The sequence below is a fragment of the Oryctolagus cuniculus genome, chromosome 6 (assembly GCF_051225735.1).
Source record: "Oryctolagus cuniculus isolate XC-2025 breed Fujian yellow rabbit chromosome 6, ASM5122573v1, whole genome shotgun sequence".
NCBI lineage: Eukaryota > Metazoa > Chordata > Mammalia > Lagomorpha > Leporidae > Oryctolagus > Oryctolagus cuniculus.
Genome location: NC_142872.1, coordinates 93,510,749 through 93,524,167, shown reverse-complemented (window position 1 = coordinate 93,524,167; position 13,419 = coordinate 93,510,749). Strand labels below are relative to the sequence as shown.

At 43.3% G+C, this 13,419-nt stretch overlaps 1 protein-coding gene and 1 long non-coding RNA gene across 7 annotated transcripts in view; one reads left to right on the top strand and one right to left on the bottom strand.

Moving 5' to 3' along the window:
• Nucleotides 1-6,391: 6,391 nt before the first annotated feature.
• ARFGEF1 (ARF guanine nucleotide exchange factor 1) overlaps nt 6,392-13,419 on the top strand; it is a 149,023-nt gene continuing 141,995 nt past the window's right edge. For 4 of the 5 annotated variants that reach the window (XR_011389118.2, XR_007919076.3, XR_016236505.1 and 1 more), the window contains exon 1: nt 6,392-7,127. Coding sequence is in view for 1 of the 5 variants with exons in the window: in XM_070075109.2 (XP_069931210.1) it covers nt 7,004-7,127 (124 nt within the window). In the remaining 4 variants the exon portion in view is untranslated. The remainder of the gene's footprint in view (nt 7,128-13,419) is intronic. The other variant, XM_089336316.1, reaches the window with a different exon arrangement.
• On the bottom strand, nt 7,459-8,535 carry LOC149126233 (uncharacterized). Of its 2 annotated transcripts, XR_016236508.1 has the most exons (3): nt 8,429-8,535; nt 7,870-7,981; nt 7,459-7,723 (listed from the first exon to the last, which is right to left on the bottom strand). It is a non-coding gene; the product is annotated as an uncharacterized LOC149126233 (long non-coding RNA). The 2 variants fall into 2 exon arrangements; XR_016236509.1 differs by lacking the exon at nt 7,870-7,981 and having other exon boundaries at nt 8,429-8,533.

The following is a 13,419-nucleotide window of genomic DNA, read 5'->3' as shown; positions in this document are numbered from 1 at the left end:
ATAGCACTCTGGCCTCAGAATCAGCCCTAAAGGCACTCGGATCTGGCTGAAAAGCCCATGAGAGTATTTCAGGCATGGAAAGCCAAGACACTCTGGCAAAAGATCTCTGTGAGTGAGATCCCAGTGGAAAGAACAGGTCTTCAAAGAAGGAGGTACCTTTCTCTGAAGGGAGGAGAGAACCTCCACTTTGACTATGACCTTGTCTAAACAAGATAAGAATCGGAGAACTCAGAGGGCTTCCATAGCCTTGGAAACTCATGACTGGAGCATAGGGAGATTACTGATGCCATAGACAGGAGTGTCAATTGGTAAAGTCAACAACAGGAGTCACTGTGCACTTACTCCTCATGTAGGATCTCTTTCCTTAATGTGCTGTGCATTGAGATTTAATGCTATAACGAGTACTCAAACAATATATTTCACTTTGTGTTTCTATGGGGGTGCAAACTGTTGAAATCTTTACTTAATGCATACTCAACTGATCCTCTGTAAAAAAAAAAAAAAAAAAAGAAATTATCAACTCCCAACTTGACTCTCACTGGGATTAAACATGACAATAGGTCTGATCTGATTTCATCATCATTTAAAAAAAGTCATCTATTATTTTTCACTTTATGTTTCTGTGTGGGAGCAAACTGTTGAAATCCTTACTTAATGTATACTAAGCTGATCTTCTGTATATTAAGATAATCGAAAATGAATCTTGATGTGAACGGAAGGGGAGAGGGAGTGGGAAAGGGTAGGGTTGTGGGTGGGAGGGACGGTATGGGGGGAAGCCATTGTAATCCATAAATCGTACTTTGGAAATTTATATTCATTAAATAAAAGTTAAAAAAAAAAGACAGAGATGAGGAGGAATGGTGTTGTTGGAAGTAGAAGAAAGAAAAGTTGTAGGAAGGGATGGAGTTCAGAGGCTTTGAAGGTTGGTGTTTGTTGCATGGATATTTTGCATGGGGAAAAAGGAAGGAAGGGGGAAATTTGGAAGGGCAAATGCACTGAAACATAATGGCCCCTCCCCTATGTGTATATCAAGGGAGGAGGGAGTGGGCAGGGAAGGAGGTTACAAAAAATACGGAACAGACTGTTAGAAAGGCAGTGTAGCTTAGCTGTTTAGAGCATGGGCTTTGGAGTCAGACTAAACAAATTGTAGTCCTGGGTCCACCACTTTTAAATTGTATGACTTGGACAAGTTTTCAAAATCCTTGATGTCTCAGGTTCTTTGTATTAAATCAGGGATGATAATAGAACTTTCTCCATTTGAGTAATTGTACTGACTCATAATAAATTTGGCATAAATAGTAATATAAATGTTACTATTACTGTTGAGAAATTAGTTGGAAATGCAGGTTAGAAGAGTATTCCACTCTAAAATATCCCACGCAGGTTATTGATTATTTTGTGCTAAGAACAATTATGAATAAACAGATATGAGAAAAACTCACTGTTATTCACTTATTTGTCTAAAAGCAGGACATAAACTCTACCAGGAAGGACAGAAGTTAATCAATGGAGAAAACCACAGACCCTTATTATCCCAGAGACCCCACCAGAGGACTCTACATAACAAACTTTACCAACTAACATGTATCTTCCACTAGTTCTCCTATGTAGGATGGGTCTTTAAAAAGTTCATGGAAAATGCATATTGTGAAAAAACTGCATGATTTTAAAAAAAATTTTTGTACCACAATAAACACAATTTAGTCACTTAAAGTTGTATTTATTTTTTAAGGCAGATAAATAGATAGATAGACAGACAGACAGACTGACCTTCCATCTGCTGATTCACTCCCCAAATGACCACAGCAGCTAGGGCGGACATTCAATCCTAGGTCTCCCACATGGGTAGTAGTGACTCAGCCATTTGAATGACCACCGGCTGCTCTCAAGGTGAGTGGGAATGGAGCCAGGACTCAAACCTTATTTGGTAGATGTTATTTGATGTAGATGTTCCAAGTGGCCCCATAACCACTATACCACATGCCTGCCCCAACTTATCTCTGAATTGCACTTTTCCATGAATTTTTTGAAGTATCCTCATATTTGTCTTCTCAGATTGACTATAGACCCAGAGCCCTTTTTCTTTGTCTTGTTATTCCTGTAAAACGTTGTCATTCTTTTGTTAAGATGCTGTAGAAGCCAAATTCTAACTACCCCTTGGAGTTACTTATCGCTGAGTGTTCTCATGTATACATGTGATATGTATGTTAACAAACTTCTGTTTGCTGTCTCTTATGAATTGTTCATCAACCTAATTTTCAGAGCCCCAGCCAATGGACTTAAAATAGGTCGAAATAGAAGTATTTTTTTTCTCCTCTACAGAAGTAAAGACTCAGATTATGGAACGTTTTAAAAGCTCACAGAACGGAGAGATGTTGCAAGAGACTACTGGAAGTACTACAGTTTATTTTTTAGTCAAGTGAATGTGATGTTATTTTTGATGTTAGTGAATATTGACTTTTAACATCAGTCACATATGCTCAGCATTAGTTAAAATCTTAGTCAGATTTTATTTAATTTTCATGTCACACTGCATTTATGTGTATATTTAAAAGCATGATAACAAAAGTACACCAACAAAGATGCTCAAACCCAGATCCAAGTCTTTTATTGCTTCATATTATTTGACTCTTTGGAACTAAGTAGCAAAAATCATCTGAAGAAAACAACCAAGAAGTCAGTATATAGCAAAGTCACAGATGAAAGGGAAAATGATGAGGGGTTATTAGAAGACAGGAAGGTGAAATTGTGGATTGAGGAGCAAAATGGGCTCAGAAACCCAATTATGCACAAGAAGAAGAAAATATGTTAACATTTAGAGGCTCAAAGGTATTTCAGAAATAGAATTTGTATGCTTTGAAAACCATCAGGAGTCAAAGGCAAGTGCTCACTCCCCATGGCACATCCCATTTCACCCCCATCTTCTGGGTGCAGTTGAAGACCCAGCAAGAGAGGCTGACAAATTGTTCCCGTAGAGATAGGAGGATGGAGATCATTCCTCCCGACAGGGTTAGGTCATATTTCTCTACCTGCAAATTGTATCCCTCACATTCAGATGTTCTCCTACTTTGGTCTAGCCTTCCCTCCGCCAATGGCAATTCTAACTATTCACAGACACACTCAATTGTGATCTCTTTCTTTCTCTTTCACCCCAGTTCTTTCAGTCCCATCCTGGCACCAAAGTAGTTATCAAATTGGTCCACTTTGCTTCATTTCCACCACCATTGCTGCTCTAACGTTTATGCAAATTAGAAAAAAAAAAAAGAGCTCTTTGGACAGATGCTGGGCTGGACCTCAGTACCTCTTCCCCCTCTGCAGGGCCTGCTCACTACAAAGTTGCTTGGAGGCTCCGGGCTGCAGCCTTCGCCATCCTGCTCTGTTGTAATCAAGTTCTCACTGTTGCGCACACATCCTCTCACACATTTTCTATGCAACAGAGGGAGTCTTAGTTTTAAAACATTTATTTATTTATTTGAAAGACAGAGTTATATAGACAGAAACATATAGAGTTCTTCCCTCCACAGCTTCACTCCCCAAATAGCCCCAACATCCAGAGCTGGGCCAGACTGAAGCCAGGAGCTTCCTCAGGGTCTCTCATGTGGATGCACTGCTCTATACCCCGGGGCCAGACTCTGGTGCTTTCCCAGGTGCATCAGCAGGGAGCTAGACTGGACGTGGATTCGCCAGGACTCAAGCCCGGAGCCCATAAAGGATGCTGGTGCCGCAGACAGCGGCTTTACCCACTATGCCACAGCACCAGTCTCCGGATTTTTTTTTATGACACTAATTTTGATCACTTCATCCCCTACTTAAAACCTTTCACTGAATCCCATTGCCATTAGGAAAAATAAACCTAAAATCTTAATGTGGCCTGCCAGGTTCTGTGTGATCTGGTTCCTAGCTCCCTCTTTATTCTAACTTTCAGCCACACTGCTTTATTTTGTTTCTTGAAACTTGCCAAACTTTCTGAATCCCAAGAGACTTTGTCTGGAAAGTTCTTCATGGGCTTAGCTTGGATAATTTCAATTTTCCTCCAGGTTTCAATTTAAATGTCATTTCTTCAAGGAAGGCATCGCTGAATCTAGAAATCTAAAGAATACCTCAGAGCACTTTTTAAAATTGTTCTTAACACATTAAAATTACATATTCAGTACTGATTTATTTGTTTAACGCCTTTTCCTCTACCATATACGGAATGTTCTACAAAAGTATCATGCTTGACTTGGCCCAGTGTTTTTCATTTATCCAAGCTTCTATTCACTGAGTTTATACCAAAGATCTTCTCCATCCCAGCAGTATAGTAAAAGGTGGATGGATGCAGAACTATGAGGTAGAATGTGAGCTTCTTAAGGGCAGGGATCTCTGTATTATTCATTAATGGGCCCAAAGTGTGTTATTTAGGATAAAGCTAGCTGCTAAACATAATTGAAGAGTTTACTTTGTTCATGTAAAGTCCAAAACAGGTATGCTAATGGATGTATAATTCTCCAACGCTAATTCAGGGGCCTAAACTCTCCTAAAGTGTGTTTTTTGTTGTTGTTGTTGTTGGTTGGTTGGTTGGTTGTTTTTTAGTATGTGACCATGAAAGGGGGAAAAAACAAGAAAATCTGCTTGTGGGAGTTTTCTTTTTTAAAAATTTATTTGGAAGGCAGAGAGAGAAAGAGAACTCCCATTCCACTGGTTCACTCCCCAAATGCCTGCAATTGGTGAGAGCTGGGAATGCCATCCAGGTCTCCTAGATGGGTGGTAGGAACCTATTTACTTGAGGCAACACCACTGCCTATAGGGATGCAAACATCTGGCCCATTGGCCCTGTAAGGCTCACGAAATGATTGGGTCTGGCCCTGCCAAGGCATCCACAGGCAGGACTCAAAATTCAACAAATCTATAGCAGGCTAATATTCAAGTTGATAATTTTGTATGGCCCGCAAATGATGTTACCAATATTCAAATGGCCCTATGCAGAAGCTGGATTCAGCAACTGGAGATGGAAGCCAGTTTCTCTGATGTGAGACATGGGCATCCTAACCAGCATCTTAACTGTTTTAATTGCTAAGTCACATAGCCACTCCTATTTTTATTTTCAAAAGATGTAAGACTGGATGACTACACCTAACTGTACGGAGGCTGAGGAATGTGGTGCGCCTCTGTGCTAGACTGAATGATCAGCTAGCACCCTAAACAGTACCTGGCACTGCACTGGGATTATGAAGAAACAAAGAAATTAGAGTTTCAGCTGGTTCTCAAAAAGTTTGTAATCTATTAGAGTGTATATATGTCTTATTTAGGAATATGATAAATCTCCAATTTCCAGGAATCTGGAGATACTCTTTAAAATACATGAATGAATTTGTGGTTTTGTTTCTGAGGACGATAAAGTTTAAAAAGTTGATCTATTTATCTCCTTTAATTCAGAGTCACTTACAAGTTTTCCGTTTTCCTTCTCGGAGGCATTTACCCTAGTCCAAATCTTGTCACTTCTCAGAGTCCCCTTGGGTTTGGACGGTTGCATTAGGACAAGTCCATAGTCAAGGAAATCTGAATGGAACAGGGTGAGACACATGCTAAGGATTAAGGGCTAGTAGTCTGTGCTGACGAAACAACACAGTAGTTTGGAACGTAAACTATCCGCATATACTTTTATGGCATTTATAATTTTCTGCTCAAAAAGAAACAGTTGAAATCCGAACTCTTTGGGACTAAAGGAGACACACAGTCATATGTGTTAAATCTGTTCGCACTGTGTTAAATCTGTTCGCTCGGTGCTGTGGCATTCTGAAACTGGTTTTCATATCGAGGACCGAACCTTAGTATTAAAGACACGGAAATACAGGTCTCCGAGGGACCTCGGTCAGAAGCTTTCACTGTAATCTGAAATCTGGAGGTGACCGATTAATCCTACCGATAATCAAGTGAAACATGACTGAATCCTTGTCAACTGCTTTTTGCTTACTTTTCCCCAGGGAGAATCCTCCTTGAGGTAATCAGAGGTTTCGGTCCTGGACAGCGATTTGGCGCACCTGGGAAGGAAATTTAGAGTCGAGCGCGGCAGGTGGAAATCCAGTGCGGCTGAGAGTGAGCCATGCGCGTGTTTCTGAAATCCCCGGAACAGAAGGGACTGCGCTCCCACCGATGGGAACCCCAGAAAGTCAGGGAAGGGGTGCAGCAGAGCCAGGCGTGCTGTTCGCCAGACGCGAACCGGACGCCGAGAGGTCCCCTACTGCTGGGTCCCGCGGCACAGCCGCGGGGAGGAGCCCGAAGCGCCTCGCTCCGCGCCGCAGGACGCCCGGCCACGCCCCTCGCCGCCCTGCAGGCAAACGCGGGAGGCGGCGAGGCCCCGCCGGGCCGCCGTAGCGCTGCGGCTCGGGCCGCTCCTCCCGCGCCGCCCTCCGTCCCCCGCCTGCCGGCGCCGCGGCAGCTCTGGGCTGGCAGTGCCGCCGCCGCCGCCGTCGCTGCTTCCTCCTCTGCAGCCGTTCGGCCGCTGCGTGACGCGTCGTTTCCTCCCAACATGGCGGCCGGGGCAGGTCGGCGGTGATGGAGGCCAGTTCGCGGCCGCGGCGGGTGCTAATCCCCATAGTAGCCAGAGTCGCTCTGCTCTTGCCGGGCCTCTGAGCCACCGCCGCCGCCACGCCTCGGCCCTCGGCCCCCAGCAGACGGCCGCCCGGGCAGAGCACCCTCCACGCCGCGGGTCGGAAAGACCAGTGAGAGGGGCGGCCGAGAAGCGACCCCCCCACCCCACCCCGGGCTGGGAGCAGAGGCCAGACGGACGCAGCCCTCGACGGGCGGCCTCTCGACGGGCGGCGAGGACCTCGACGCCCCTCGCCAGCACGGCGGCCGCTCCCGCTCGCCCGCCCCTTCCTGATCCTGCCGCTGCCCTCCACGCCTCCTCTCTCCCACCGCCACCCCCTCTCCTTTCTCTCTTCTCTTCCGTCCCCTCCTCCTCCCCTCCAGCCGCTGGGAGCCGCGGGTCGGACGAGCCGCCGCCGCCTCCTTCTCCGCGTCCATGTATGAGGGGAAGAAGACGAAGAACATGTTCCTGACCCGGGCCCTGGAGAAGATTTTGGCCGACAAGGAAGTGAAGAAGGCGCATCACTCCCAGCTGCGCAAAGCTTGCGAGGTGGCGTTAGGTGAGCGGGGCTGAGGCCCGGGGGGTGCGGGGGCCGGCGCGGCGGAGCTGGGGTCGCGGGGGGTCTTGCCTTGGGCGGACGTCGCTGGCCGACCTCGGGCAGCCCTGGCGGAGTTCCCTGCTACCTGGCTGGAGTTGACAGGAACTCAGCTGGATTTGGGGCAGAGGCGGGGTGGAGGAGGAAGGGCAGTTAGAGCTGGGCTCGGGGGACGCGGGCAGGTTTTAGGATCGCAGGGCACTTGGGTTCGGGGGATCGACTTAGAGAGGAGAAGGAGAAGCACAGAGGGAGGCATTTTATCGGTGTGCCGTGCGGAGCGGACACGATACCCGCCTTTGTGATGAAGCAGAAGATGAGCCGTTGTTTATTAGCTTGGAAATTGAGGTGGGGCCGATATGTCAAGATTGGGCGTGGGAAGGCTTCCGTATCGTAATTGCAGTAACTTTATCGTCTGGCGTGGTACTTTGGGAAGAGAGGCTGAAGTTGTTCCCTTGTTGACAGTCTGGAGAAGGGTTTGCAGGAGGTGCAGCCCGTTCCGACATCTCTCCGCCTCCGCCACAGGAAAAACATAGAGTAATGTTGTCTCTGACTGGGCTGACCTGGAAGAGCAAGACCAGAGGTTAAAGGGGTGGGGGTGGCGGTGTGCAGGCGGGGAAGGAAGGAGCCCTCGGAGAAACAGGCTGTAGGTGACAGGGGAAGCGAGGGTTCGAAATGGGGAAAAGGAAAAAAAGACAATGACACCCACCAGCCACATGTCTGGACAGTGGCAGCTGCTCTTAAGCTTCAATTGTGATTTATAGTCAGACCGAAGATATGTAGTATAATGAAACCGGCAGCAGGGAAAATCCGAACAATACCTTTAGGGAGGATATGCAGATAAGGAGTTGTAAAAGGGGGGGAACTCTGATCTATTACATTTTATCAAAGATCAAATCCTTTGAGAGAGCAGGACATCCAACACAAAGGTAAATTCCTAATGCTCCCATTTTATTTGATACCACTGGGAATGCACCAGATAAGATGGGCAAGAAAATGGGATTGGAAAAAAAAAAAAGAAGTGGTCTTGAAGGGGGAAAAAGCCTGTGATAATTTTAATGCATGTTAGAATAATGAGTCAATACGGCTTAAAAACAAATTTGTCCTTTAATTAAAAAAAAAAGATTTCTTTATTTATTTGAAAGAGTTAGAAGGAGAGAGACAGAAATGTTGCATCCATTGGTTCACTCCTTAAGTGGCCCCACAGGCCAGGGCTGACCCAGGAGCTTCATCGGGGTCTCCCCCATGGCTAGCAGGGGCCCAAATACCTGTACCATCTTCCACTGTTTTTCCTAGGCCATTAGCAGGGAGCTGGATGGAAAGTGGAGCAGCTGGGACTCAAACCGGCAGCGTTGCAGGTGGCAGCTTTATCCGCTAAGCCACAACACCTGTTCCTGTACTTTAATTTTTAAAATAAGGCTAGCACTACATAACTTGCAGTAGTGTGCTATAGTGTTTGTTTTTTCCTTTTCTGGAGCCTTCAAATCGGTATTAAACATTGAAGAAACTTCATCTTAAAATTTTTGAATTTGTTGTATGGTGGGCTTAAGTTTAGTTTTTCTCCCCCTTCAGGGGTTAGAAATTCACATGTTGTTAATATAAGCTAACAAAAGTCTGTTTCAGGTGTTTACAAGTGTAGTGCTAAAATTGGACTATATCAGGGTCCTGAAAGCAATAATTGTTAAATTGGGGTAAGGCGAGAGAGAGAGTTGAGGATTTTTGAAAGAACTGTTAGATGTAGTTTTACGACTTACTCGCAGTTGATCTAAATTAAAGTTTTGGTTTTTGAGAATTCAGATTTTCCACATTTGAAGATATTTTTAATGTGCTAAATTATAAATATGGAATTGAAATGGAGAGTGTATGTGTATTTAAGTTCCCTCCCTCCCCAAATGCTAATATAATATTAACATGTTTTAATGGAGAACTCACTGGAATGAGAGTCTGAGATCCTGGATTTAATCTCGGTTCTGCTACATAAGGTCTCTAGGCCTTAAGTTTCTTCTCTGTAAAATTAGGGTATTGAATTTAATGATTGTGTGGTCACATTCCCTCTAATGTGCCGTGAATGTGAATAGTCTCTTCTGCTAACTCATGCATTTAGTATTTCTGCCAGTCTTTATAGGCATGTTTAGGCAGCCTGTAGCCCTTTTTTTTTAAGATTTATTTATTTGAAAGGTGGAGGTGGGGGATGGATTGATTTTTCCATCTGCTGTTCCCCTCCCAGGTGGCCACAGTGGCTGGGGCTGGGCCAGGAACATGGAACTCCATCTAGGTCTCCCTTGTGGGACCCAAGTAAGGCTCATTAGCAAGGAACTCTTATCGGAAGTGGAGCAGCCAGAGTTGAACAGGATCACAGGCAGGTTCATAATGCTGGTCCCTGGCATGTAGCTCTCTAAATGGTCCTTGCCATTTCTAGACATAGGAAATATTTGGTGATGAGTGTACCAGTTTACTAGCGTTGTTTTTTCCAGATTTTTTTTAAAAGATTTATTTATTTACTTGAAAAACAGAGTTACAAAGAGGTAGACTCAGGGAGGGAGGAAGAGAGAGAGAGGTCTTCCACCCGCTGGTTCACTCCCCAACTGGGCACAATGGCCTGAGCTGGGCCGATCCGAAGCCAGGAGCCAGGAGCTTCTTCTGGGTCTCCCACATACTGCTTTCCCAGACCATAGCAGGGAGCTGGATCAGAAGTGGAGCAGCCAGGTTTGGAACCAGCGCCCGTATGGGATGCTAGCACTGCAGGCAGCAGCTTTGCCTACTATGCCGAAGCACTGACCCCTAGCAGAGACTTCTGGCACCAGATTACTTTATTTACATTTTGCCCCAATAAAGCACAATATCAGTGAGAGTCTTATGGAAGCTAATCCCTAGTGAAAATTGTTTTTTCCCTTCCAGTCATCAGTCTACATTGTCACCCATACATAAATTTATAGGGATAACCTTCTTCATCTTGGCAGGAAGTTTAGTGTTTTGCAGTAAGATGGTATCCCCAAATGTGCATTGTCTGGAAAATATGATGGATTTCTCTTCTCCTCTTCATTTTTGAGGCCCTTGGTGATATTCTGATAATCTTTGTGGCTATCAACCATGATGAAAAAGTAAACTGGAATGGCCTGGTATGGTCATCCCTGGTGGGTAGATTCTGAATGGATGGGAGTTGGATGGTGGAGGCAAAGAGGCCATTTTTCGAATGTTTGTTTCCTTTCTGCTTGCGTGTGTTTGTTTTCTATTTTTACTGAGCACTTGCCATAGAGCAATCAAGAGATAAAAAGAAAGAAGAAAATGTATAGTATTTCAGGCTTTTAATCCTTTTTCTGTTTAAAATCATTTTAGTGGCAACTGAGTGGATCTCAGCTTTGGTATTCAAAATTAATTCAACTACCTTTTTTAACAATGGCCAATTAAAATGCTTTCCTATGTTTATGAAATTACAGCTTATCAGATATTCTTAGGAACACTTTCTTTTTGTTAAATAGTATACCTTTTTGGAAACATCTAGATTAGGGGACATTTTACTTCATTAAAAACAAAAAAAATCCCTTCTCAAAGACATTACATAAAGAGACTTTTATTTTCACATAAGAAAGTAAACCTTGAAAAGATATGCAGTTATTTACAATCTTAAAATTCTTACATGTCAGACTCCATTTGAAGTAAAGAATGGTTAAAAAAAGAAAAAAAAAAAGAAACAACCTCTCTGGGTACACACTCTCAAATTATTAGAATTGATGCAAAGCCCACAGGCTCAGGAACAGCTCCAGGTTGCCCTCTCTTGGTACCTGCCCTACTACAGCTCTCTGCAGTGAACACTGGGCTCTGCGGAGTGAGGGCGTCTGGGTGTCCTAGCTTAGCCTGATCCATTCCTGCTCTCGAGAATCCTGAAATAAAAATAGTCTGGCCATCTGCTGGCAGATGAGACAACAGCTGAGCTATTTTTAGTTTCAAAGAATTTAGGATTGTTGAGGGATTGGGCTTGAAGGTAGCATTGTCTGTCAGGGAGAAATTGTTTGGGACATATTCCAGTCAGCCATCTACATTAAAGGAGTTTCTTTGATGTTAGGACTGAAACTAGTTTAACTTCTCTTTCTGACATGGGAAATGTACGAAGATATTCTACAAATGTTGGAAGGAAAGAGGTTAAGGTAAAACAGTACTGAAACAGAAGTGAAAGGGTTGATCGGAAGGTTTTAAAGGGAAGGGAAGCATGTATAGGCAGTTATAAGGGTGTGTTCCTTGCAGTGATAAGAGACAGTGAAGTGGGGAAGAGAATTGTTAGGGAAGTAACTTTTGCTACAGACAGGGAATGAATTCATGTTGTTCATCATGTTATAAAGTGGTGCTACTTTCTTAGTTTTCTAATGAATTTTTACCTATAATTTTAGTTTCCTCCAGAAATGTAAATACAGTAATGAGATTCAGACTTCACAGACTTGCTTCCTTATGCGTTTCTAATCCCACTCTTTTTTAGTTGCTGATGTTAGAAAAAGGGATATGTTGGTAGAGAGGAAATTACTTGAGTGCTTTTGACCCTGGTTTTATTCTGCTTTGGTAACTGTCAATTTTTGTTACCATTTATGAAAAAAAGACATCCTCAAACAGTATCTTGTAGATAGTGAACATTATAATTTAAATCCATTAGCAAGTATCCTTTTTAAATTTCCTTGAAATCTAAAGTGAAAGGTTTTTCTGTCAGGTGGTCTGAATTTTTGAAATGACTAGGAAAAACTATCAATGATATGACTGAAAGATGTGCTTGTACTTGTTCTTTACATTTCAGATTGATTTTAAAGACTTATTCCAGGATAGCATTGAATAAAATAAATGGTACAGAGCACAAGTTCTTAAAGAAGCTCTTTGAAAAAACTGTAAATTTAGATGAAAAAAAATTTTGGTTACAGTATATAGCATTTAAATTTTGCAGATTTATAATGCATGTGAACATTGTTAAAGATTTTGTTTAATAAAGTTATTCTTAAATTTATGTAACCCTTTTCAGTATGTGTTAACACAGTTAAACATCATTAGGACATTGTTCCTTAGAACTATACCTGGAGACAGTATTTAAAGGGGAAGAAAGGAAAGTAAATAGAAAAACTCCAACTACAGATGAGATCATTCTCCAGACTGGTCGTGTGTTTGAGAAGGGGCTAAGAAACAGGAATAAAGAGTATTTGAAATGATCAAGATCTCACTGTTGCTGATGAGCTCTTTCTTTCCTACCCCATCTAGTGGTGGGTAACCAGTTTGTCTCCTGATAAGGCTTATTACAGAGAATATTGTGAATGGGAAATATTCTGGGGAAATATCTGTAATAATATTCCTCACATAATGGACGAGGGATATTTGAAAAGGAAAAATGGGTAAGTGAATTCTTGTCAGCATTCTAACAATTCCTATGTTGTTCACTCAGATGCTTAATGAACTCATGTTTTCCACCTACTGCTCTAGTGCTGGGTGTACTGCATGGGAATTCCAGTGGGGGATGGTGGTAGTAACAGTAAACATATATACATATATGTATGTATGTATGTTCATATATATATATAGTCAGATTGTTTTCTGAAAAAAAGTTCAGTGGGCTAAAGGAAAAGGAACAAGAGTCCTACTGTAGATAGGGTTGTCAGGAAACAGCTCTCTTTGAGATGACATTTGAACAAAGAAGTGACATAAGTAAGGGTTTGAGCCTTTTGGATACCTGGATGAAACATACAGGGAATAGTAGCATAGATGTGTGCTTGGTGTGTTCTTAGATACAAGGGAGCTTGTATGACTGGCCAGGAACAGGAAGCATTCTGGTGGGAGAGAGGACAGAGTTAGGATTTTTATTCTCTGTGGAAGTCACTGCAGAGTTTTTGGTGGGTGGTTTGCTTGTTTGTGCTAATTTGAGAGCCAACAAAATAGACTGCTCATCCTCATCTGGTTTACTTCTCCCAGATGCTTGCAACAGGCCCCTCCACCCCCTGCCAGACCCAAGCTGGGAGCCAGAAAATCAATCCAAGTCTCTCACACAAGTGGCAGGAACCCAATCACTTGGATCATCATCACTGCTTCCCAGGATCTTCATTAATGTCAAGCTTCATTCATGAGCTGGAGCCAGGAATTGAACTCAGGCACTCCAGTATGGGATGTAGGCATCTTAACTGCTAGGCCAGAGACCCTCCCTTCACTATAAAGTTTTGAACATGGGAAAACAGCCTGAAATGATGGAGACTTGGATTAGATTGGTGGTATAGTGAAAAGGATGCAAATTGTCTGC